General features: G+C 44.9%; 1 protein-coding gene across 2 annotated transcripts in view; it reads right to left on the reverse strand.

Moving 5' to 3' along the window:
- Positions 1-11,071, reverse strand: part of CMTM8 (CKLF like MARVEL transmembrane domain containing 8) — a 91,953-nt gene extending 80,882 nt beyond the window's left edge. Inside the window, exon 1 of one of the 2 annotated variants that reach the window (XM_065886080.1) lies at positions 10,844-11,071. In XM_065886080.1, the coding sequence (XP_065742152.1) occupies positions 10,844-10,990 (147 nt within the window). In that variant the 5' untranslated portion in view covers positions 10,991-11,071. The remainder of the gene's footprint in view (positions 1-10,843) is intronic. The other variant, XM_065886081.1, reaches the window with a different exon arrangement.
- Positions 11,072-23,742: the final 12,671 nt, after the last annotated feature.

Here is a 23,742-nt window from a genome sequence, read left to right on the forward strand (position 1 = left end):
AAAGCATTAGAAACACCGCAATTAAAGTTATGAGTCCGCCAAGGATACCCATCTCATCCCAATCATTCAACATTACACTGGCAGTCCTAACCTATGTAATAATGGGAAAAAAAAGTATAAATATAAAAAGGAAAAGAAAACCATCACTGTTTCACAGATATTACTATAATTTACTTATAAAATAATAAAACTATTAGAACTAATTACTCAAATAAAATGGCTACACACAAGAGTAAAACAAGATAATCAACAGCTTTCTTACAAACCATAAATAGTCAGAAATTGCCAAATCCAATTCATTTTTTATAAATCCTATTTATCAAATATAGTAAGAAGTACATACGACTCACCTGGAAAAAACTTACGACTTCAAGAGCATAAAATGACCTTAAGTAAATAGAGAGATACAATATCCCTAGGTGATAAGATTCAATATTATAAGGACATCTCTTCAAATTAATTTATAAATTTAATGCAATCTCAATCAAAGTTGTAGTGGAATGTAAGGAACACTGATTTTAAAAATCACCTCTGGGTGGGAGGGAGGGAGATGCAAGAGGGAAGAGATATGGGAACATATGTATATGTATAACTGATTCACTTTGTTATAAAGCAGAAACTAACACACCATTGTAAAGCAATTATACCCCGATAAAGATGTTAAAAAAAAAAAAAATCACCTCTAAGTGTTAGTGTAAGTATACAAGAACAGCAAGAAAGAGAAAAATTTGTATGATTTACCCTACTGAATATTAAAATGCATGATAAAGCTATAGTCAATTTGGAAATGACTCAGAAATAGAACAGGGTCAAGAAATAGTTACACGTATGTGGGAATATAATATGATTAACGGTGAGACAACTAGCTATGCATTTGGGGAAAAAAAGTGAGTTACATTCTTATCCACACAGAAAGAACTTACAGCTTTAGATGGCAATTTTTTTTAAAAAAATATTTTTTTAATTTATGTATTTATTGTATAATTTGTATTTATCAATAAATAAATACACCCTGTGCGGCGTGCGGGATCTCAGTTCCCCAACCAGGGATTGAACCCAGGCCATGGCAGTGAAAGCACTGAATCCTAACCACTGGAGCACCAGAGAACTCCCACTGGTAAATATTTTTAGCATTTAAAGAAACTATACTTTCTTCAAATATCTGTATAATCCTGGGGATAAGGAAGCCGTGTTTAAGCAAACTAAACCCCGCAAGGCTAAATAAAGGTAACACTCTAGATTTCATGCAAATTAGAAACTTATTTTGATGAAAAATGTCATGAATGATACTAATAACAAATGACTAAAGAAAATTAATACTCATAATACACAGGAAACATAAATCAACAAAAAGCAATATGGAAAAATATCAAGATATTATTAAATGAAAAATAAATTGCAGACTATGTAATACACTCATTCGTGTGTATTTGTTTTATACTACATGTGTATTTGCAAGTGTACAGAACAAGTGTACAGAAAAATGTGAATGGTAGGGACTTCCCTGGCAGTCCAGTGGTTAGGACTCCGTGCTTCCACTGCAGGGGGCCCGGATTCCATCCCTGGTCAGGGAACTAAGATCCTACACGCCGCAGGGCGCAGCCCAAAAAAAGAAAAAGAAAGAAATGTGGAGTGAAGGAGGTAGGTTAGCGGAGACCAGAGACATTCAGTTTTCACTCTATAGATACATGATTTTAAATTTATTTGTACAACGAACACACTGCTTTAAGCTTCTGTAATTACATTAATGTATAAATATATTCATTATAAAAAATTTAAACCATACAAAAGATAAGGAGTTAAAAAGCAAAACTCCCTATTCAAACACATCCCCCAAACCAATCTTATTTCCCTCCTGGAAGTAATTTTCATTAACGTCTTTGCTCCCTTTTATATCTCTAAAACATTTTTTAAAGAAAGAAAGAGCCCTGGGATTTCCCTGGTGGTCCAGCAGTTAGGACTCCAGGCTTTCACTGCCAAGGGGCCAGGTTCAATCCCTGGTCAGGAAACTAAGATCCCAGAAGCCATGCAGCCGGCCAAAAAAAAAAAAAGTCCTATTTTTTTAAATGGGTGAAGGAAAAAAAAAAAACAACAGGTAGTTACTAAAAGAAAAAATAAATGGCTAATAAGCATATTTAAAATGTTCAATTTTAATAATCACAGGAACACAAACAAAAACCATTTGCTTTCTGTGTGAAATAAGACAAAGACAAATATATGATATCACTTATATGTGGAATCTAAAAAAATAGTACAAATGAACTTATTTACAAAACAGAAATAGAGTCACAGATGTAGAAAACAAACTTATGGTTGGGGTGGGGTATATATTGGGAGTTTGGGATTGACATATACGCACTACTATATATAAAATAGGTAACTAATAAGGACCTACTGTATAGCACAGCCAACTCTACTCAATACTCTCTAATGACCTATATGGGAAAAGAATCTAAAAAAGAGTGGAGATATGTATAACTGATTCACTTGGTTGTACACCTGAAATTAACACAACATTGTAAATCAACTCTACTCCAATAAAATTTTTTTTTAAAGTTTGCTTTTTTACACATGTGCAGGGCTCCCCTGAATATTAGCTGATGGTCTGCCTGGTGGGTGTTTATGCCAAGTCAGTTTTTATTAATCTGAACATCTCCCACCCCAAGAAAATGGGCAAATATTAAAAGTTTGAGCATTTGCAGAAACAAACCCTGTCAAACACTGAAACACCACTAGAGGGAATGCAAATCAGTTTAAACCTTTCTGTACAACTTGGCAGTAATAACAAAAGCCTTAAAAACACATAGGCCAACCCCACCCCACCCCCTACACACACACAAACACACATAAAACTATTAGAACTAATAAATGAGGTCAGCAAAGTTGCAAAGTTGTAGGATACAAGGTCAAGGATACAGAACTCAGTTGGATTTCTATGATCTAGCAATGAACAATTTGAAAATGAAATTAAGAAAATAATTCCATCTTCAATAGCATCAAAAAGAATAAAATACTTAGGAATAAATTTAACAAAAGAAATGCAAGACATGTATGCAGAAGACTATAAAACATTGGTAAAGAAATTAGAGAAGATCTAAATAAATGGAAAGACATCCCATGTTCATGAATTGGAAAACAATTTTTTTAAGGCAGCAATACTCCCCAAATTGATCTACAGGTTGAACACAATCCGTATTAAAATCCCAGCTGCCAGGGCTTCCCTGGTGGTGCAGTGGTTAAGAATCTGCCTGCCAATGCAGGGGACACGGGTTTGAGCCCTGGTCTGGGATGATCCCACATGCCGCGGAGCAACTAAGCCCGTGCACCACAACTACTGAGCCTGTGCTCTAAAGCCTGCGAGCCACAACTACTGAGCCTGTGTGCCACAACTACTGAGCCTGTGCTCTAGAGCCTGCGAGACACAACTACTGAGCCTGTGTGCCACAACTACTGAAGCCCACACGCCTAGAGTCCACGCTCCGCAAAAAGAGAAGCCACCGCAATAAGAAGCCTACGCACCTCAACAAAGAGTAGCCCTCACTCACCACAACTAGAGAAAGCCCGTGCGCAGCAACAAAGCCCCAATGCAGCCAAAAATAAATAAATAAAATAAATTTATATATACAAAAAAAGAAAAATTTGTTAAAATAAAATCCCAGCTGCCCTTTTTGCAGAAATTGGCAACGTGATACTAAAATTCAAGGGCTTGTATTTGGAAATACAAACCAAAACCACTATGAGATACCACTTCATACCTTGTAGGATGATTAGAATCAAAAAGAAAATAAATCTTGGTGAGGATGTGGAGAAACTGGAACACTCATATTGCTGTTGGGATTGTAAATCAGTGCAGCCACTTTGGAAGCAGTCTAGCAGTGCCTCGAAATATTAAACAAAGAGTTACCATATGATCCAGCCATCCCTTCCTAGGTAAACGCCCAAGAGAACTGAAAACTATGTCCACAGAAAAACTTATACATGAAGGTTCACAGTAGCATATTCATAATAGTCAAAATGCGGAAACAACCCAAATGTCCATCAACTGACAAATGAATAAACAAAATCTTATATATATATATATATATATATATATAATACAATGAAATATTATTTGGCAACTAAAGGAATGAAGTACCGAGACATACTACAGCCTGGATGACCCTTGAAAACATTATGCTAAGTAAAAGAAGCCAGACAGAAAGGGCCACATATTGTAGGATTCCATTTATAAAGAAATGACCAGGATAGACAAATCCATAGAGGTAGAAAGTAGATTAGTGGTTACCAAGGGCTGAGGCCAGGGGAGACCAAGGAGTGACTGCTAACAGATAGAGGTTTCTTTTTGCAGTGAAAGAAATGTTCTAAAATCAGAAGTGAAAGCTGTACAAATGTGAATATCCTAAAATTCCCTAAACTGTACACTTTTAAAAGATCAACTTTTCGTGAATGATATCTCAATAAAGCTGCTTTTTAGGGCTTCCCTGGTGGCGCAGTGGTTGAGAATCTGCCTGCTGATGCAGGGGACACGGGTTCGAGCCCTGGTCTGGGAAGATCCCACATGCCGCGGAGCAACTAGGCCCGTGAGCCACAACTACTGAGCCTGCGCGTCTGGTGCCTGTGCTCCGCAACAAGAGAGGCCGTGATAGTGAGAGGCCCGCGCATGGCGATGAAGAGTGGCCCCCGTTTGCCACAACTACAGAAAGCCCTCGCACAGAAACGAAGACCCAACACAGCAATAATTAATTAATTAATTAATTAACTCCTACCCCCAACATCGTCGAAAAAACAGAAAAAAAAAAAGCTGCTTTTTAAACACAGCTATGCCCAAACTCATAGAACTCTACACTAAAAAAGGTAAATTTTACTGTATACCTCTATAAATTTGACTTTAAAGAAGATTCATATACCCTGTTACTCAATTCTAAGTACTCATCTGTAGAAAATATTAAAGACCACCCAGAAAGATGTAGCTTAAAGAATGTTTGTCACAACACTGTCACAGAAAAGAAAGAAACCTAAGCTGAGCAGCAGGAACCTGGATATTTATGGAATACTAGGTGGCCTTTAAGAATGCCAGAAGAGAGTTTCCCTGGTGGCGCAGTGGTTAAGAATTCACCTGCCAATGCAGGGGACACAGGTTTGAGCCCTGGTCCAGGAAGATCCCACATGCTGCAGAGAAACTAAGTCCGTGCACCACAACTACTGAGCCCGCATGTCACAACTACTGAAGCCTGCGTGCCTACAACCCATGTTCCACAACAAGAGAAGCCCGTGCACCGCAATGAAGAGCAGCCCCCACTCACCGCAACTAGAAGAAAGCCCGCGGTGCAGCAACAAAGACCCAATCAGCCAAAAATAAATTTAAAAAAAAAAAAAAAGAATGCCAGAAGAAATTAATCACTGATGGGGAAAGGTAACTTATCAGGTCTCCCGAGAAACTGGCACATTTAGACTGGGTAATCTGAGCAGAGTTTAATAAAGGTCTTATTTAGAAAGCAGAGTGCAGAAGACCACAAGCCATAGTGCAGTGCCTGGCAAGAGGAAGCGGCTGGGAGTGACCAGTCAGCAGAGCCAGGGAAAACAGTCGAGTGCAGAGGGCTGCCAGACGGCCCGCCCAGCACGGAGGGACACAGCCAGGCTGCTGAGCCCCAGCAGGGAGGAATCCCAGGAACCTGCTCCCCTCCCACCTTACAGCCTCCTGTGGGTGCCGGGAGGACATCGGAATCCAGTGGGACATCAGAGGGGACCCTGGACACGATCCGTGCAAGTCAGCCTGCAGGGTGGAGAGCCGGGTGGAGAGTGCATCCAAGTGACAAATGGAAGATGTCCAGCACAGATGGTCACAGCAGTAAACAAGGAGTAGTTTACAAGTGACTACATTAAAAAAAAAATAAAGATAAGTAACATGCAACCACTTAAGAAACTCTAGAATGGTTTACTGCAAGGAGTAAACAGTGGTTCACCCAGAGTTCCTCAACGGTGGTGCTGTTGGCAGCTGGCAAAGCAATTCTTCATGGTTGGGTACTGCCCCAGGCACTTTAGGACATTAGCCTCCCTGGCCCCCAGGGCACTAAACACCAACAGAAACCTCAGGCATTACAATAACCAAAAATTTCTGAAAAGCCTCCCCACTCCCAGACATGGGTTGGTACCATGCCTGATAGTAACCACCGTGAGGGTGAGAATTAAAGGGTGTTTTTTTTTCTTACCTGCATTTTTATAATTTTTCTACCAAGACTAGGTATTGTTTTTGTGAAGCAGAAAAAATATGTTCACTATTCTTTAAAAAGAACTCAACAGGATAGAATAATTTAGATTCCAGCTTTCGGGAAACCCTATTTTGTCCTTCCCCTAACTTTGCTCATGACAGTAAGTAAATGAAAGGCGATCTGACATTATTACACGGATGACATAACTCATTTTGAAGTCACCAATAACAGGAAGGGTGAGATTAACTCACCTTCTGACAAATCACTTTTATTCTTCATATACTCATAACTGTTATGAGATCACAGCATCCTACAAGTCACAGGTCAAGTACTAGATTGCTTCCAGCTTGTTATAAAACTTTAAAAGGAAGGAAACCATTACAATTTGGTTTCTACACGATGCTACGTTGGCACAGCCTAGAGTATTTTAGCAGGTTTACCTATTACCACTCACCCCTGTGAGAAAGCCAGGGCAAGGGATTTTGACAACAGATTTGGGGAAACATTGTGTTTTGTTCTCTATTACTTCCCCCAGGCTCAAGCAGGGAGTCAGGTTCTTAGCAATTCTTTGTCTCAGTATTTTGTATTTTCAAGGCAGAAAGTAGCATTCTTCTGGGGGCAGGTCTAACTTAATCTCAGGACTGCAAGAGTAATAGTTTGAAACCGCCCTGCCGCCATCCTGGGATAAAGACGCAGTGGTACAATTTTTCACTAAGTTCAAGAAACCATCCATTGTAAGCTGCATGCTGACCCAGATATTAAAACATGAACAAAAAACGATCTTGGGTCAATAAAACATAGTATACCATTTAGGGTGGTCCTTAGCATTTTTAATTTTAAAAGTTCTTCTAACGTAAAAAAATATTTTTAGTTTAATAGGCTCACATTACTGATGACAGTTTAAATTAATACAGCTTTGGGGAAAGATAACTTCAGGATATATATCTAAACAGAATATGTAAATTTGTATACCCTTTGACACATCAATATATACTTTAAGGAACTTTCCCTCAATAAAGTCAACTGGAGGGTTTCCCTGGTGGCACAGTGGTTAAGAATCAGCCTGCCAATGCAAGGGACAAGGGTTTGAGCCCTGGTCTGGGAAGATCCCACATGCCGCGGAGCAGCTAACCTGTGCGTCACAACTACTGAGCCTGAACTCTAGAGCCCGCGAGCCACAACTACTGAGCCCATGTGCCACAACTACTGAAGCCTGCGTGCCTAGAGCCCGTGCTCTGCAACGAGAAGCCACCGCAATGAGAAGCCCACACACCGCAATGAAGAGTAGCAACCGCTCGCTGCAGCTAGAGAAAGCCCGCGCGCAGCAACGAAGATCCAACACAGCCAAAAATAAATAAATAAATAAAATTAATTAATTAAAAAAAAGAAAAGAAAGTCACTGGAAAAGTGTGGAAAGAAAGGGAAAAACAGGAAGATTGCTACACCACTCACTGGCTATACTAGTAAAACCTAGAACATGTTAGTTTTAAAACAGAAAGCTGAGGAAATCAAATATAGTACTTCTATATGACAGAAAGCTATAATAATGCAAGAGATCCAAGACCCTGAAAAATGTTCATGGTAAGTAAACACAGCAGTTAACAAATCCATGAGAAAAATTATAAGAAAATACATGCGTAGGGGAAAAAAAGTATAAAAGGAATTTCAGGAAAAAAACTAAGAAAATGGAAAGATAAAAAATCAATTTAAAAAAAATCTCCTTAAACGTCCATGAGTTTTCCTGATTGAGAGAACACACCAGGTCCTCAGTGCCTCCTATGAAGGCACATCATTATGATGTTACAGATCTCTGGGGAGAAAGAAGATTCTACAAGCTTCCAGAAAGGGTGGGGGGTGGGGATCAAGAATTGGAATTTTTTTAAAGAATTATAAGAGCTAGAAGATAACAGAGGAATACTTTCAAAATTCTGAGGGAAAACAATTTCCAATCTACCATTCTTTACATAGTCAACCTATTAATCATGTGTAACAGTGGAATCAAGATATTTTGAAAGATGCAAATCTCGATTTACACATGCATCCTTTCTCAGGAGACTACCAGAGGCTGTGCATTCCCCCAGCGGCAGTGAGTCAAGACAGAGAAGGGCACAGGTCATGGGAAGGAGGGGGTCCAACCCAGGAGAGAGGGGAAGAGAATCTCCAGGGTGACACGCAGGAGATCCCAGGCCATTAGCTGTGCCCAGGTGAGCAGGCTGGGTGGGAGGAGGTGAGTAGCTCCCAGAGAGGATTGGTCAGAAGGATGACCCTGACTGAGTACCTGCTGTGTCTCAGTTTCCTGAGAGGGGACTCAAACAACTAAGGTAAAGTTAGTGTCTAAATATCTAGAGAACTAAAACACGGAAATAGAATTACAAACTGCAGGGAAAACAAGAAATTGGGCAGAAAAGGAAAAGCACTCATAGACCACTCAGTGGCTCCTCTGTGAACAGTGTTTCCTGTATCCTAAGGTAGCACTGGTTAGTGATGTAACCCAAAGACAGGAAAGGTGTATGTATAATGGGGGTGGGGAAGAGGTGGTCCAAGAGAGCTAAAGCCTCATCTTTCAGAATGGGAAGCCACTGAATAACATCTACAATTTGGGGGGGGGCGGGGGGAATCAAGAACCAGCGATGGTGGTGGAAACTTACATTTTTACCCGTAGAACCATGACTCTTTAAAACTTGTGCATATATAGACGTGTTAAAAATAAAAACCCAACTCTAGAAGTAATAAGGACAATTTTTCTTACATATTTTTCCATTTTTTTCAAAAAACATATTGAGGGGCTTCCCTGGTGGCGCAGTGGTTGAGAGTCCGCCTGCCGATGCAGGGGACACGGGTTCGTGCCCCGGTCCGGGAAGATCCCACATGCCGCGGAGCGGCTGGGCCCGTGAGCCATGGCCACTGGGCCTGCGTGTCCGGAGCCTGTGCTCCGCAACGGGAGAGGCCACAACAGTGAGAGGCCCGCGTACCGCAAAAAACAAACAAACAAATTTAAAAAAAAGTATTGAAATTGTAAAGTATACATGCCAACATATCAACAGTGGTTATTTCTAGTAACGCGATTGTGGACCATTTACATTTTTTCTTTCACTTTCCAACTTTTGGAAAAAGTATGTAACATGGAGTTTATTGACCATAAATCAGAAAACAAGAGGTGTTTTACTTTAAGCCTGGTCCACATCCACCACAGGGTAGAAGCCCCATCTCTGTCATTTTAGCTTCTGCTCTTTCTGCTGGAGCAGGGGAGCCTGCCAACTCCTTCATTCACACAGCAAATATTTGTTGAATTCCTATAAGCCAAGCCCTGCACAGTGATTCCAATACCCCAGCTTTTTTTTGGATCTCCTGAAGGCCTCAATGCCAGCTGGGGGAACCAGCTGGGGCAACCAGCTGAGAGAACCAGCTGGGGCATGGGCTAAGCCAACACTTCAAACTCCTCGTACACTGGATACACCTGGGATTGGTTCAGTTAGTCTGGGTTGGGCTCTGAGGCTCTGGAGGAGCAAGTAAGCTACTTGATGTGCACAGGTTTTGCTGAAGGTTTCTCAGAGGAATCACTGGGGTCCTCAGTCACTTCGGCACCATCATGGCCCCATATAGGCTAGATTTCAATCCCACAGATGTTTAAGTGAAAGTATACGAGATACAGCAAAAGGGGCGCTGCTTAGACAGCTGCAAGGGATGCCCCTTGGCAGTTAAGAGCAGGACTCTGGAGTAAGGCAGGCCTGGGTTTGAATCCCACCTCCACCACCCCCAGGTGCGACCTACTTCCTCTCTCTGAGCCTCAGTCTCTTCACATGTAAAATGAGATAATAATTAAAGCTACAATCACAGGATAGGGTTGTTGTGTGGTACATGAGAGCACGAAGGCATCTAAAGCGCTTGACGAGACCCTGGCACAGGATGAAGACAATAAATAGTGGCAACCACTAGCTGTTAACACGGCCGGCGTCCTTTCTCAGCCACGATGGGACCTAAGGGGCGATCACTTGACCTCTCAGCCTCCATGTCTTCCTATGGAGAGGAGAAGGCACATGCCTGGCCTCCTCCCCAGGAACGTTCTGAGTCTTAAACCAGGATGTGCACAGCACCAAACGGGAGACCCTTTGGTCTTCAAAGAGCACCAGACAGGAGACCCTCAGATTTTATTCAGTAAATGTCTTCTGATTCACCTCGATTTTACTACCAGGGAGATAAATTTTAAAAAAGAAAAAGTCTTCTCCTCTCCTCTGATCTTCGTAAAGTTTTTCTTTTAGGGAAAAGGCCACCCAGGTAGAGAGCAGATAAGGGAGGCGCCAGGTGTCCCTGACACTCATTAACACAAACTCAATGCCCACCAAGCATCCTGCTCTCAGAACACATCACGACCACAGAGAGGACCCAGCAAGTCGAGTTTCTCTCCAACGGACCGCCCAAGGGTCATGACCGTCTCCCCCAAAAGAGCCAAAGGTGATGAGACCTCGTTCAGAGAGGGGGTCTCTGAGTTCGGCACCTGGGGATGAAGAAGAGGCTGAGCAAAAAGGATTCCTTCGAAGCCCTCCCGAGCATGTGAACAAGCTCCCAGGCGAGGAGCACGGCGCGGGGCCCACCTGCGCCCCTGCCCCCAGCCCCGCCCGCCCGGAGGCACTCACGATCTCCGCCACGATGAGGAGTCCGGGCAGGGTGCGGAGGAACTCGCGGTCGTAGGCGAAGCTGCTGCTGGTGGTGGAGAAGTTCTCCGCGAAGGAGCTGGCGGTGGTGGTGACGGTGTGCGAGCGGGCGCGCTGCGGCTCCTCCATCGTCGCGCCCCGGCCGGGCCGGCCCCGCCTCGGGGACCCCCGGCGCGTCGGGGCTGGCCGCGCGGCCCTGAGCCCGGGGACACCGGCGGGGGGGGAAGGGGAGCGCGGCGGCGCGGGGCCCAGGGCGCGCGGCGGGCACCGCCTGGATCCGTCCGGCCGCAGTGCGTGTCCGTAGAGTGCGCGGCCTCCCCTGCTCCTAGGCGCCCGGGCTCTCGGCCTGCGCGGGGGCCCCGGAGCAGGAGACCGGGCGAGGGGAGGCCGCCAGCAGCCAAGGGAGGCGGCGAAGGCCGGGCGGAGGGGAGGGGGCGTGGAGAGGGGCGGGCGCGCGGCTGGCGGGGAGAGACCGCCCCGCGGTGGCGCCGAGGAGCGGCGGCCGCTTCACCTGTTGCGGGGCTCACGGACGGAGGGCGCGCTGGCGCGCGCGGGGCAGCAAGCTGCACAGAGAGTTCGGGCAGGAGGGCGCGGGGAGTGGGAGGAGGGAGGGCGGGGGTCGCGGCCGCTCCGCCAGGCCCCGCCTCCCGGGGGCGGGCCGCCGTTAACCTGTCTCCTTCCACCTGGCGGCGGCCAGCCCTGGGTCCTTGGACCCCGGGGAGAGCCAGGCCTCCGGGCCCTGCGGCTCCGGGAATGGAGGGTGTGGGGAGGGGCGGTGACTCTAGGGGCGTAAGAGCGGCTGGAATTACGATCCGGCCGGACCTTAGACCCGAGATCGATGCGAGGCCGCCGGGACGGTCCAACCAGAGCTTCTCCCCCTGCCGCCGCTTCCGCTGCTGAAGCCCGGCGTGATTTCTTGCCCCTCCTGCCAGGAACAAATTTGAGGAACCAACTTTTTCGCCGGGTTTGGAAAGCGAGATGCTTCTTGGCGCTCGCAGTGGCTCGATCGCCGGAATCCGTGGAGCCTCGGGGCGGAGATAAGAGCGGGGAGATATTTGGGATCCCTGGTCATGATGAATCAGTGTCCCATAACCCTCGGGAGGAAATGTTGGAGGAAAGCTTGAACGGTGTGTGTGTTGTGCAAACTGAAGTTTCTGACTAACGGGCTGTATTTTCCTGGGGTGCGGGAGAGGATGAGGGAGCCCCACACAGTGAGGCAGCTTGTTAGAGGGTCGGGCTGACCCGAGCTCCAACACCGGCACTTGCATTTCTCAGCTGTGTGACCAGGAGCAAGGGCCTCCACCTCTCTGTGCCTCAGTGGTGCCATCTGTAAAATGCGTAGATGGGCGCCTTGCCAACAAAAGCATGTTCATGGCGCTCTCTCCTTTTGTATTGTGAAAGGATGGCAAGAAACTTTCAGTTTTATTCAGAAACCCCCAAAAGGAAAGGAAATAATCCTTGTTCACAAATAAAGCGTTGCTCTGGAGTCACCACATCCCTCTTATCCGTCCCAAGACACGTTTAAAAAAGATCAGAAGGGACATTTTTTGCCACAATGTCCTATCAGCTGAGCAGAGAAAGCAAAAACTATTGCATACAATCTAATAAAACAAAACAAGGAATTCATTTCTTTTAGTCTAGGGCCTACTCAGGAGGACCTCAGGGAGTAAAAGTTAAGGCTTCAAAAGCATTGCAAAGACGACGATTTAGAGAAATTCCATCTATGAGCATTTGCTAAGCATCTTGGGCTGGTGGGTAAAGAGAATAAGAAATATAGCCCTTTCCCCGAGAGCAGCGGTTCCCAACGTGTGGTACCCGGACCAGCAGCATCAGTATCAACCAGGAACTCTCAGAAATGCAAGTTCTCAAGCCCCTAGACCCACTGAATCAGAAACTCTGAGGGCAGACGCCAGGAAGATGTTTTTGAACCAGCCTTCCAGGAGACTCTGATACATACTGAAGTTTGAGATCTACTGGTTTAGAGAAGTTTGAGAGCTACTGGTTTAGAGAAACCAATTTTGCAGCTGTGGAAATAAGAGATACACACATGGAATGGCTGGAGAAGCTGTCTGTGGCATCATGCAGGACATTTAACGAAGGCAGGAAGGAAGTCGTAACAGCTCTATTTCTGTATTACAAAGGGCAAGCCCTTCTCAGAGGCCAAATGGATTTCAAAACTCAGATCTTTAATTTAGAAAGGTAAAAATGTACATATACCATACACCATATAACACCTTCAGTGAGGTCTGGAGTGGTACTTTCATCAAATACACTAGTTTTCGGCAATGAAAATACGTGAATGAATTGTGTGTTTGGCTTATCTACTGCAGTGTGATAAATGCTCTCAAACATCAGTGGTTTAAACTAACAACCATCTAGGGCTTCCCTGGTGGCGCAGTGGTTGAGAGTCCACCTGCCGATGCAGGGGACACGGGTTCGTGCCCCGGTCTGGGAGGATCCCACATGCCACGGAGCAGCTGGGCCCGTGAGCCATGGCCACTGAGCCTGCGCTCCGCAACGGGAGAGGCCACAGCAGTGAGAGGCCCGTGTACCGCAAAAAAAATAAAAATAATAAATAAAATAACAACCATCTTACTCATGAATCTGTGGGTCAGGAATTCGGGCAGGGCTTGGCTGGCAGAGTCTTCTGCTCCACAGGGTGTTGGTTGGAGTCATTAACTCAGCTGTTTTCGGCCGGTGGCAGGGCAGGTGTGGAAAGGCTGAAAAGCCTTCACTCACATTCTGTTCACTCCCTTTCTGGCACTTCAGTGCTTCTCTACCTGGCCTCTCTCTCTCTCCATGAAGCTTATTAGGCTTCCTGATAGCATGGTGGGTTCAGAGTAGTTGGACTTCTACACAGTAGTTGGCTTCCAAGAGGGGAAAAGATAAGCAGAAGCTGCAGATCTCTTAAGATCCAGCCTTGAAATCTACAGAGCATCATTTCTGCCACATTCTATTGGTCAAAGCCAGTGATAAGGGCAGCCTGATTCAAAGAGAGGGGAAATAGACACCATGTCTAGATGAGAGAAGCAGCAAAGGACTGTGGCCTTTGCTTTTAATCCATGGCCTTTCATTTTTTAATCCATTAAGTGGGATAAAAAAAGACAGTGAATAACTTCACATCGTAACTTCACACCAGGTTAAGTCATATGTTTCTACCAAATACATTTTCTGCAAACTTGAAACTTTTGGTTTTCAGCTTCTTAGATTTCAGAATTACAAAGAAGCAATTATACACTGGTTGTTGACAAATGGGCTGTTCCTTTCCAACTGCTGCCTAACTTCAGGTGCTCATCTTCTGCCTGGAAGCCTCCTGATGGGATGTCCATTCCTCCAATGACATGTTTATACAATCCACCCTTCATCTACCTGCAAGAATTATTGTCCTGAAACCCCAGGCTCAGATCTGGGTTAACGTCCCACTGTGCACACTATAAAAGCCACTAGGAGGTGGCACACCTCATGCTTCCAGCCCTTTTCCCAAACTGCTCTAGAATGTTCCCACTCCAACTCCAAATACATTTTCACATGTCTCTGTAGGTGTGACCACTTTATGTCCCTAACCAGCTCTTCTCAGCCTAGAAAGCCTCCTACCTTCACCCACAGCTCAAATCTATATCCTTTGGGCACATTTCAAAAGCCACCTTTTCTGTGATTTCCATTAGATTTCCATAAAGCTTATTCTTTTCTTCTTTGCTTTAGAATTCATTCATTTTACGCACCTCTCTTTACCACTTCTTGAGGGACTATGAACTTCTTTACCTCTCTCTTTACCACTTCTTGAGGGACTTCTTTATCTCCCTCCCCACCAGAGGAGGTATTGAATGAATGCTGAAACCCAAACTTTATTCTTTTTTTTTAATGTTGATGAAGCCTAGCTTATTTTCTTTTGTTGCTCATGCTTTGGATTTTATATCTAAGACTCCATTGCCAAATCCAAAGTCATGAAAATTCACACCTGTGTTTTTTTAGTTGATTGATTAATTAATTAATTTTTGGCTGCATTGGGTCTTCGTTGCTACGTGCGGGCCCTCTCTAGTTGTGAGCAGGGCCACTCTTCGTTGCAGTGCGCAGGCTTCTCATTGTGGTGGCTTCTCCTGTTGCTGAGCACAGGCTTTAGGCGCACTGGCTTCAGTAGTTGTGGTGCACGGGCTCAGTTGCTCCGTGGCATGTGGGATCTTCCCGGACCAGGGCTCGAACCCATGTCCCCTGCATTGGCAGGTGGATTCTTAACCACTGCCCTACCAGGGAAGTCCCCCAAACTTTATTCTTAAATGCAGAAAAATATCAGAGGAAGAAAAGGTAGGCCCTGCCCTCCTATAAAAGACTTCATGCAGAACAGAGCTTTGAGCTTAGACTTGTAGGAGGTATCTAATTCATTAAAAGGGAGGAGAAGGTGGACAGGTAAGAAAGACATCACCCAGCCTATAGGAACAGGCGAAGTGACACCACAAGTGCCAGCATGAGTAGGCCAGGTACAAACAGATACAGAGAAATCTAAGGAGATCTGTTTGCATGGAAGAAGGTTCTCGTGTGGGTTGTTGAGGGTTTATACAGAGTCTGAAATATGGTTTCCACTAGGCCATATTACCCAAGAAGCAAGCTATGAGATGTAGCATTGCCAAGAACCCGTGGAGCCCAGGCCATTCCATAGGGACCCAAGGCTCATCAATAATTCAGTGAAAAAGTGGACACCTTGCGACTTTTACCTACTATCTGAAAGAGGACCAAGGGACATTCTCATTTATAAGAAATTTTTATAGATTCATCTAACACTCGTTTCTCTTCATTATTACTCTAGTTTAAAATTAATTAATTTCACACAAGAATCATCAATGGATGTTAGAATTAGTGAGTGGAAGTATGATGAGAAAAAAGGATATTTACATCATCTCTAAGTATCTCCCCAGAAGATACAGTTTTCCCTTTGAATACTTATGAATTCATAAGTAACTCTGCAGTAGGGAGACCTGTGAGACACCACCAGATGTCAAAGTCAGTATTATCAGATAGCGTGTACCTCCTGATCTGACGCATCGAGGAGAAGGCAACATCACTTCTGTGGTCTTCTTATCAAAATGAATAACCTGACTTCAGTCGTGAGGAAAGAACAGACAGACCAAAATCAAAGGACATTTTGTTAAGTATCAAGGTCATAAAAGACAAAGAAACACTGAGGAATGGTTCCACACTTGAGAGCCAAGTGCAAGGTAAAATGCTAGATGAGTTGGAAAAAGAACCTCAGGGGACTTCCCTGGCGTCCGGTGATTAAGACTCCATGCTTCCAATGCAGAGGGTTCGGGTTCGATTCCTGGTTGGGGAACTAAGATCCCACATGCCACTCGGCCAAAAAATTAAAAAATAGAATAAAATACATGTGAATTCAAAAATATACAATTAAAAAAAAAACACCTCAGTGAGACAGTGGGGGAAATCTGAATAAATTTTGTAGATTAGATAACAGCATTGTATCAGTGTTAATCCCATGATTTCAATCTTGATACTCTTGTTATGTAAAATGTTAATATTTGTGGCATCTGGGTGAAAGTTTACAGAAAATCTTTTTTTCTTTTTTTGCAATTTTTTTGGTTAGTCTGAAATTATTTTCAAAAGTTCAGAAAATAAAAATAATTATTTATGGTTGATCACAAATAGGGTTCTCTAGTTCCAACTGTAGTTCAGATTCTCCAAGCACATTTGATTCTGTAGTTTATCCATTCCAGAACTTCCTGTCTCCCCTCCTCTTGTTATTAGTGTGTCTTGTAGGGAAAGCAGGAGTTTGGCTTAAAAGTGAGAATGTTCTTTCACTCAGTCCTGAAAGCTACCAGTCAGTCTGGTCTGTCCTCAACTTGAAAACAGGCAGACATGGGGCCTAAATCCATTCACCAATGAAGCTGTAGGTCTGTTTGTTTGTGTTCCAAGATGCTCTCTCAATTCGACCAGAGGCCTTAAGTCCTCTGGGGTTAGCAGATAAGGTCAAACAAGTAAATGTATCAGCCAGTTTTGTTTCAGAATGGTTTCTTGAATTGTGGTCTTCTAACCAGATACACTTGGGCTTAAAATATTAACTTTGTAGAAGGTTCTTACCTCACACAAAGGAGTCCATTCACTCCCATTTTCTTGAACCATATGATCACCTGGGTCACACTTTATTTTTGTGTTTTAGTTTTAGAAACAAGGACCAGAAATATTTCACTTTCCTCTTACCATAAATCCACATTTGGGAACCTGGAAATGCAGTGAAATCAGCCCAACATTCAAAGTCAGTTGAGGGACATGTAATAGAGAATGGTGGGGTCTGTGGTGAACAAGAGCACGAATGCTCTAAAATGGCCACCTGGGTTTCTACCCCACCTGATTGCTACCTTGCAAAACTTTGGGCCTAGTATTGCTAGAAATCCCAGTTTATTTATTTATTTATTTTCAGCCACACAGCGCGGCTTGTGGGATCTTAGTTCCCCGACCAGAGATCGAACCTAGGCCCTCAGCAGTGAAAGCTTGGAGTCCTAACCACTAAAATACCAGTTTTTAAATATTGCCAGTTAACGTCCATTATTTTAAAAGACTGTATGTGTCACCTTTGTGGGCTGAACAACGAATCTGAGAAACCATCGGTTGGCATCACCTGATTCAGGCAAAGGGGGAAGGCTATCTTCTCCCTTCCCAGCCCCCTCTCCCTCTCCCTCCCCCTGGGAGGCCCTCTAGAAGTCTGAGAGGGTGACTCTGAGGGTGGAGGGGCTGGAGGAACTACTGAGGAGAGAGAGGTGAGTGAACTGTGAAATCAGTGGAGGGATACTTAGGGTTGACCAGGGTTCTCTGGAGCCGAGGAAGGTTAAGAGTGGGAAATTATAGAGGGGTTAAGAGTCAGCTGATTTAGAACTAGGTGTTTAGAAGGTGTAATAATAATAACTAAGTAGTAATTAATTTATTATTGGCTTATTTTGGGTCAAGCACTGCCTTAAGTTGAATTCTATTCGATTTTTAAAAAATCTTCTTGGGACTTCCCTGACAGTCCAGTGGTCAGGACTTGGCGCTTTCACTGCTGAGGGCCCGGGTTCGATCCCTGGTCAGGGAACTAAGATCCCACAGGCTGGGCAGAGCCAAAATAAAATAAAAATTAAAATCTTAAGGGTCTTGATCTCAATGAAAAAGATGGGCTCCCCAGAATTCTTAGCTGCAGCCATTGGCTCAAAAAACATTGATCTAATATCTACAATGTGCTGTGCTCTATTGGACTACACAGCTCTGTACGACTGTCCCTTCCTTTACTGAATATGTCATCAGAAACGGGGAGAGAGCAGTAAATGAGTGATGGGTGGGATCCCTGCCAGGCCAGGGGTGGGCCCAAGGTCAGCCTGCACAGTGGGAAGGCAGCATGGTCAGCCTGGGGACCAGGGACTGTTTCTTCCAGCAGCAGACATTTAACTGTTTTCAAGGGCCATTCGAAGTTAACTAAGCAAAGAATCGGGATAGAGAAGGAAATTCCAGAGGAAGGACACAATTCCCCCATCAGGAAGCACTGGATCGGTGTGTTCGCTGAGATATATGGTGAGTTGGGTTTTCAGCCCGCCTGGCTGTCCAGGGTAAAAAGCAATGGGCCTGCTCCCTCTCCATTTGGTCCATAAACATTAATTACACTGTGCTTGGCAAAGGGGGAGATGGGGAGAAATTCTATCAATGAGCATTTATGAAACTCGTTATTATACCATACCCGCTCCTGTTCGAGCCACTGAGAGCTGCAGGGGTGCATGTGTGTGTGTATGTTATCATCTTCCTAGAGGAGTGAATAAAGTCAAGGTCAGGTACTTGAGGCTCTCGTGATCGTCAAGCTTTTTACTTTTTCTGCAAGTACTTTACAAGCAAGTAGAAAATTAAATTGACGATACATATAACATTTCCACCAAACCAAAGCTCAAGAAGAGGACTGGGGGCTTCCCTGGTGGTGCAGTGGTTGAGAGTCCGCCTGCCGATGCAGGGGACACGGGTTCGTGCCCCGGTCCGGGAAGATCCCACATGCTGCGGAGCGGCTGGGCCCGTGAGCCATGGCCGCTGAGCCTGCGCGTCCGGAGCCTGTGCTCCGCGGGGGGGAGAGGCCACAACAGTGAGAGGCCCAAGTACCGCACAAAAAAAAAAAGAAGAGGACTGGGAGGTGGGGGGGTGGGTACCGTTCACTCCCTCCCGAGGGGCAGCTTAGTTGACCCCTCACACCAGGTCCTAGAGTGGAAAATGACTGAGGTTTGTGGAAGGAAGGGCAAGTTTTCCTGCAGCACCTTGCAGGGGCCCATTTATCACATTCAAACAATAAAACAGCATCAATCACAAGCAAATGGAAACCCTGGAACGTGTCAGAATGAGGCCCACGTGGCTGGGCACTGGATTCAGAAAGGAGACCCAGTGCGTTTGGAGGAGCCACCCTAGAAGTTCCAAAAGTGGTGGGAAATCGGAAGCAGCCGCTGTTAAAAATGCCCTGTGCTTGTGAATATCTCTTTGCGGAGGCTCCATGGGCCTAACCTACAGACTTTGCTTTGTAGGACTGAAAAAAATTCTAGGCTCTTATAACAATCGGAAACAGGTGAATTTGAGGGTCCTGTTGCCAACACCTTTTAATGAATAAAAGTTAATTAATGCTAATGAATAGCGTTAATTAGGTGCCCACGAGCAAATTCCTCTGACCCAGGTACTGGATGAGCAAAGACCTGTCCCCACAGAGCTGACCACACCCAAAGAAGCGCCAGGAGCCTTCCCAAATGAAATCAGAAGCACACCCAAAAAGTGGATGGCAGACATAAAGATCAGAGTAATTATACCCACAAGTGTCTCTCCAGAAGACTCTGGAGGGGTACGCATTAAGCAAGCTATTTAGGGAGTGGGTGTTTGCTTACCAACTACCTTTGCTTTAGAAAGAATTAATTGGAGGGTTTGTTTATAGATGATTAACTGTTTGACTGAAGAGAGAGGATGCTGAGAAATTTAAAGGCAGCTAGGATCTTTAGCCAAAGAGTCCGAGAAGCACCAATGAAACACCCCATTTGTACAAAGAGATACATTTAAATGCATTCTTGAAGAGTTGCTGGCAAATAAAAGGTAAAATGTATTATGGGGTTGCCTGTTTATAATGCCAAGACTTACCCCCTTGTGTATCTGTCTTGGAATTCCCACGTCAAATCCACTTTGTTCACAGGTAAGTTGCTATTTCTTTGCCCGCAGCATGTACTTGCCTTGGATGGTGGGGGAGAGGCTCCAAGCCTGGGTAGCACGTCCGCATTTGCACAAGCCCAAGTCATATTAGCATCAGGCTTATTAACGGATGGATGACAAACTGTACTTGGGTTTCTCCCCTCCCTCGACCTGGTGAATCTGTAACCAGAAAAGCCAGTTAGGTCTCCTGGCACAGTCAGGGGTGGGGGCTGACTGTGGGATCTGTGCTTTTCAGAGGGGAGTGTCCTGTGAGAGCTTCGGAATGTATTATAAACCCACTGCCCGCGAGAATGGAATTCACCACGGACTCCTAGCCTCGTGCGTGGAAGCTGATAGCATGCAACAAGATCTGAGGGGGGAATAGAGTAAAAAGAAGTACTTTTCATAAAACCACAGTACTGTGGGACCTCTAAACAGGTTGTCACAGACAGTTGAGACAGCACTCGGCACAGAGCCTCGTACGTTATTCTTATTTTTAATTCTTATTATTATTTTGGCCTCGCCACACAGCTTGCAGGATCTCAGTTCCCTGACCAGGGACTGAACCCAGACCAGGGCAGTGAAAGCGCCAAGTCCTAACCACTGGACCACCAGGGAATTCTCACGTTCTTACCGTTATGATGATCGTCTCCATCTCTAGGAATGGATCATGTCCACCCCATCACACAAGGAAGAGTTGACATAGGGTTTCTAGGCCCAAATTGGAGATTACAATCGCTTCTCATCAGAAGTCTTTTTACAGGACTGATTTTAGCAACTCTGACATGACAGAGATTCTAGCTGTCTTCAGATGTCCCCTCCTTCCTTTAATCATAGAACTCTAGAGTTTTAGCAGGGCACACAGTCACCTAGTTAAGGACATTTCCCAGCCTCCCTCATAGTTAGGTGTGGCCATGTAGCTAAACAAATAATAATAATAACAACTTACAGTCTCATATGTTTCAGGTAACTATTCTAAGTGCTTTAGATGTACCAACCCATTTAATTTTCACAATAACCCCATGAAGGATTAGGAAACAGAGGTGCAAAGAAATTAACTGGCTTGGCCAAGACCACAGATGGTAAGTGGTAGAACTGGGATTTCAACCCCAAAATCTAGCTCACATTCAGCCCAGTGGAATGTGAATAGAACTTCCAGGCCCTGCCTTCAAAGGGGAGAGGCTCACTCCCCATCGCCCTGTCTCTCCTTCCTGCCAGCGGGAAATTCCCATCTTAAGCCACAAGATGGAAGCCGCCTGTTGACGATGGCGGGACAAGATAAAAGGATGGGTACCCAACACCACAGAACCCATCAGCCTGATGCCTTATGCTCAGCGTGTTACAGGAGAGAGAAAGAAATCTTTATCTGATTTTAACCATTGCTATTTGGGGAGAGAAGGGTTAGGGTTAGGTAGTCTTCGTTACAGTAACACTGTAAGAACATAACCTAACGAATCCACCTTAGGTCAGAGTGAAGTCATGGAGGGAAGGGAAACATGTCTTGGAGCACCTACTGTCTTCACACATTGTCTCATTCATTCCCCACAGAAGTTCTGCAAATAGGCATTGTTAGCCCATATTTGGAACGAAGAATCTGAGGCTCAGAGTAGGTAAGAAACTTGCCTAAGACCACACAGCTTGTAGATGGATGGGCTGAGATTTCAAGAAACCTTCTCCAAAGGCCTCTTTTCCACTGTTCCACAGTGATGCGCTGGGAAAAGTTGACTCATTTATAAGATGCATTTCTACAACATCTGTAATGTGATCAATACCCTTTTATGAGTTACTCCTCAAAGCAATCTGATCAGACTGGTGCTCTTAGTTCCGTGCTGAGATGAGAAAACAGGCAAGACAAGCAATTATACCCCCAACATCCACAGAGGGCTAGATTTAGAAGCCACAGCTGCAGAAATTCAAGGCTGATGATTCCTCTATAAAGAGAACAAATTTGAGAAGCTAGCAGTCCTTATTTTTAAACTTGTGTCTTCTCATTTTTCAGGAATTTTAACGGTGGAGGATAGAAGGGGAAGAGGTCAGTTGCTGATGATACAGAAGTGCTGTGTTTAGTATGAGTTTTACAGATTTTTCCTATTTGACTATTCAAGGTTTGTTGGTCACATCAGACCTTCTGAGTTGCGGGGGACAATTACATAAAGACCCCCCAACCCAGAAGCTGGCCCTCTTCTAGAGACAAAGGAGGTGGTCACCGAGGGTCTCACTCATTCTGGTCATAGACAGCCTCAAGATGGGAGACCTGGGGACCCCTGGGTCCTCAGTACTACTTTGCCTCTTCTCCTGTTTCATGCAGGAAACCAGCTTTCTCTGTTCCTGGTCTGTCTGTGGGGATATGGTAGCCAAAACTTCTCTACTCCATTTCTCCTGGGTTAACAAGGGCAGCCAGACCATGCTGGAATCTGCATCTCCCACCCAAATTCCCAGGGAAGGGGTCCAAGAGTGTAGTTTAAGCCCACTGCCTGCCCCCTCATACAATCAACGATGGCCGATGCACCACAACCCTGTGGATTGGGGGGGGGTGCATTCCCATGGAAACAGCAGTGGCCAGATGACTTAGTACAAGGGGTCCTCAAATCTAGCTACACATCAGTCATCTGAGGAACTTAAAAAACTGTCCAAGTCCAATCCCCACCTCCAGAAACTTTGATTTAATTGGTCTGAATGAGATGGAGTATGGAATCCTGACATCAGTGTTTTGGGGAAAGTTCCCCAGGTGATTCTTTGTAGCCATAGTAGGGCATTTGCAATGTATCTTAACAGCAAAGAGGAACATTTTCAGGAAGATTTTTAAGCAGGAAGCTGTGTGTTCTGAAAAGCTGTTTGCTTTGCTGTGATTTGTCAGTGGCTCCATTCCTCTCTTACGTTAAAGAAACGTCTGAAGATCTTGCTACGTGAAGAGTGGTCCCTAGACCAGCCGCTGCAGCAGTGGCACTGCAGAACCTCGGGCCCTGCTCAGACCTGCTGGACTAGACTCTGTATTTTAACAAAATCCTGGGTGCTTCCGTGCATATTAGAAGCACTGCTTTAAGCCCCAGATTCTCAAACCTGGCTGCACATTGGAGTCACCTGGGGAATATTAAAAACTACTGAGGCCAGGCCCTACCCCTAGGGATTCTGATTTAACTGGGCTGAAGAACAGCCTGGGTATTGGGATTTTGAAGAACTCCCCAGATGACGGTAATAGGCAGCAAAATTTGAGAACTATGGCCTTAAGAGTCTTCCCTTCCCACATTCCCCACCCCACTTCTCGCCCTGTTTCCCACCCCCCGCACCCGCCCCACCAAAAAACAAGTAGGGGAGTCAGTACTGAAGATCCTACACTGTTAGGATGGTGAATTCCAAGAAAGCAGTTTTCCTGCTTTGTACAATTTGCTGTAGGCTTAAGGATGGTAAACAGCTCCAGGCAAAAATACAGCCCTAAAGATTCGACTTAAACTTTTACAAGAATTGATTTGGAGACCGTATGCCTGTCCAACTCTCTACCCTTTCCCTCTCCAGAGCCCTACCCCTAGGTGTCAGCCTGGCGTTCTCTCCAAGCCACTACTTGAGGGCAGGGGAAGGGGGAATAAATATTAGGCTTCCAAACACCTCGGTGTCCACAACACAGGAGAGAGTTTTTTTCTTTCTTTCTTTCTTTCTTTTTTTTTAAGTGGGCTGCTCAGTTTATGCTTTGCCCTGCTCTGAGCAGC

The sequence above is a fragment of the Phocoena phocoena genome, chromosome 10 (genome assembly GCF_963924675.1).
Source record: "Phocoena phocoena chromosome 10, mPhoPho1.1, whole genome shotgun sequence".
Lineage (NCBI taxonomy): Eukaryota > Metazoa > Chordata > Mammalia > Artiodactyla > Phocoenidae > Phocoena > Phocoena phocoena.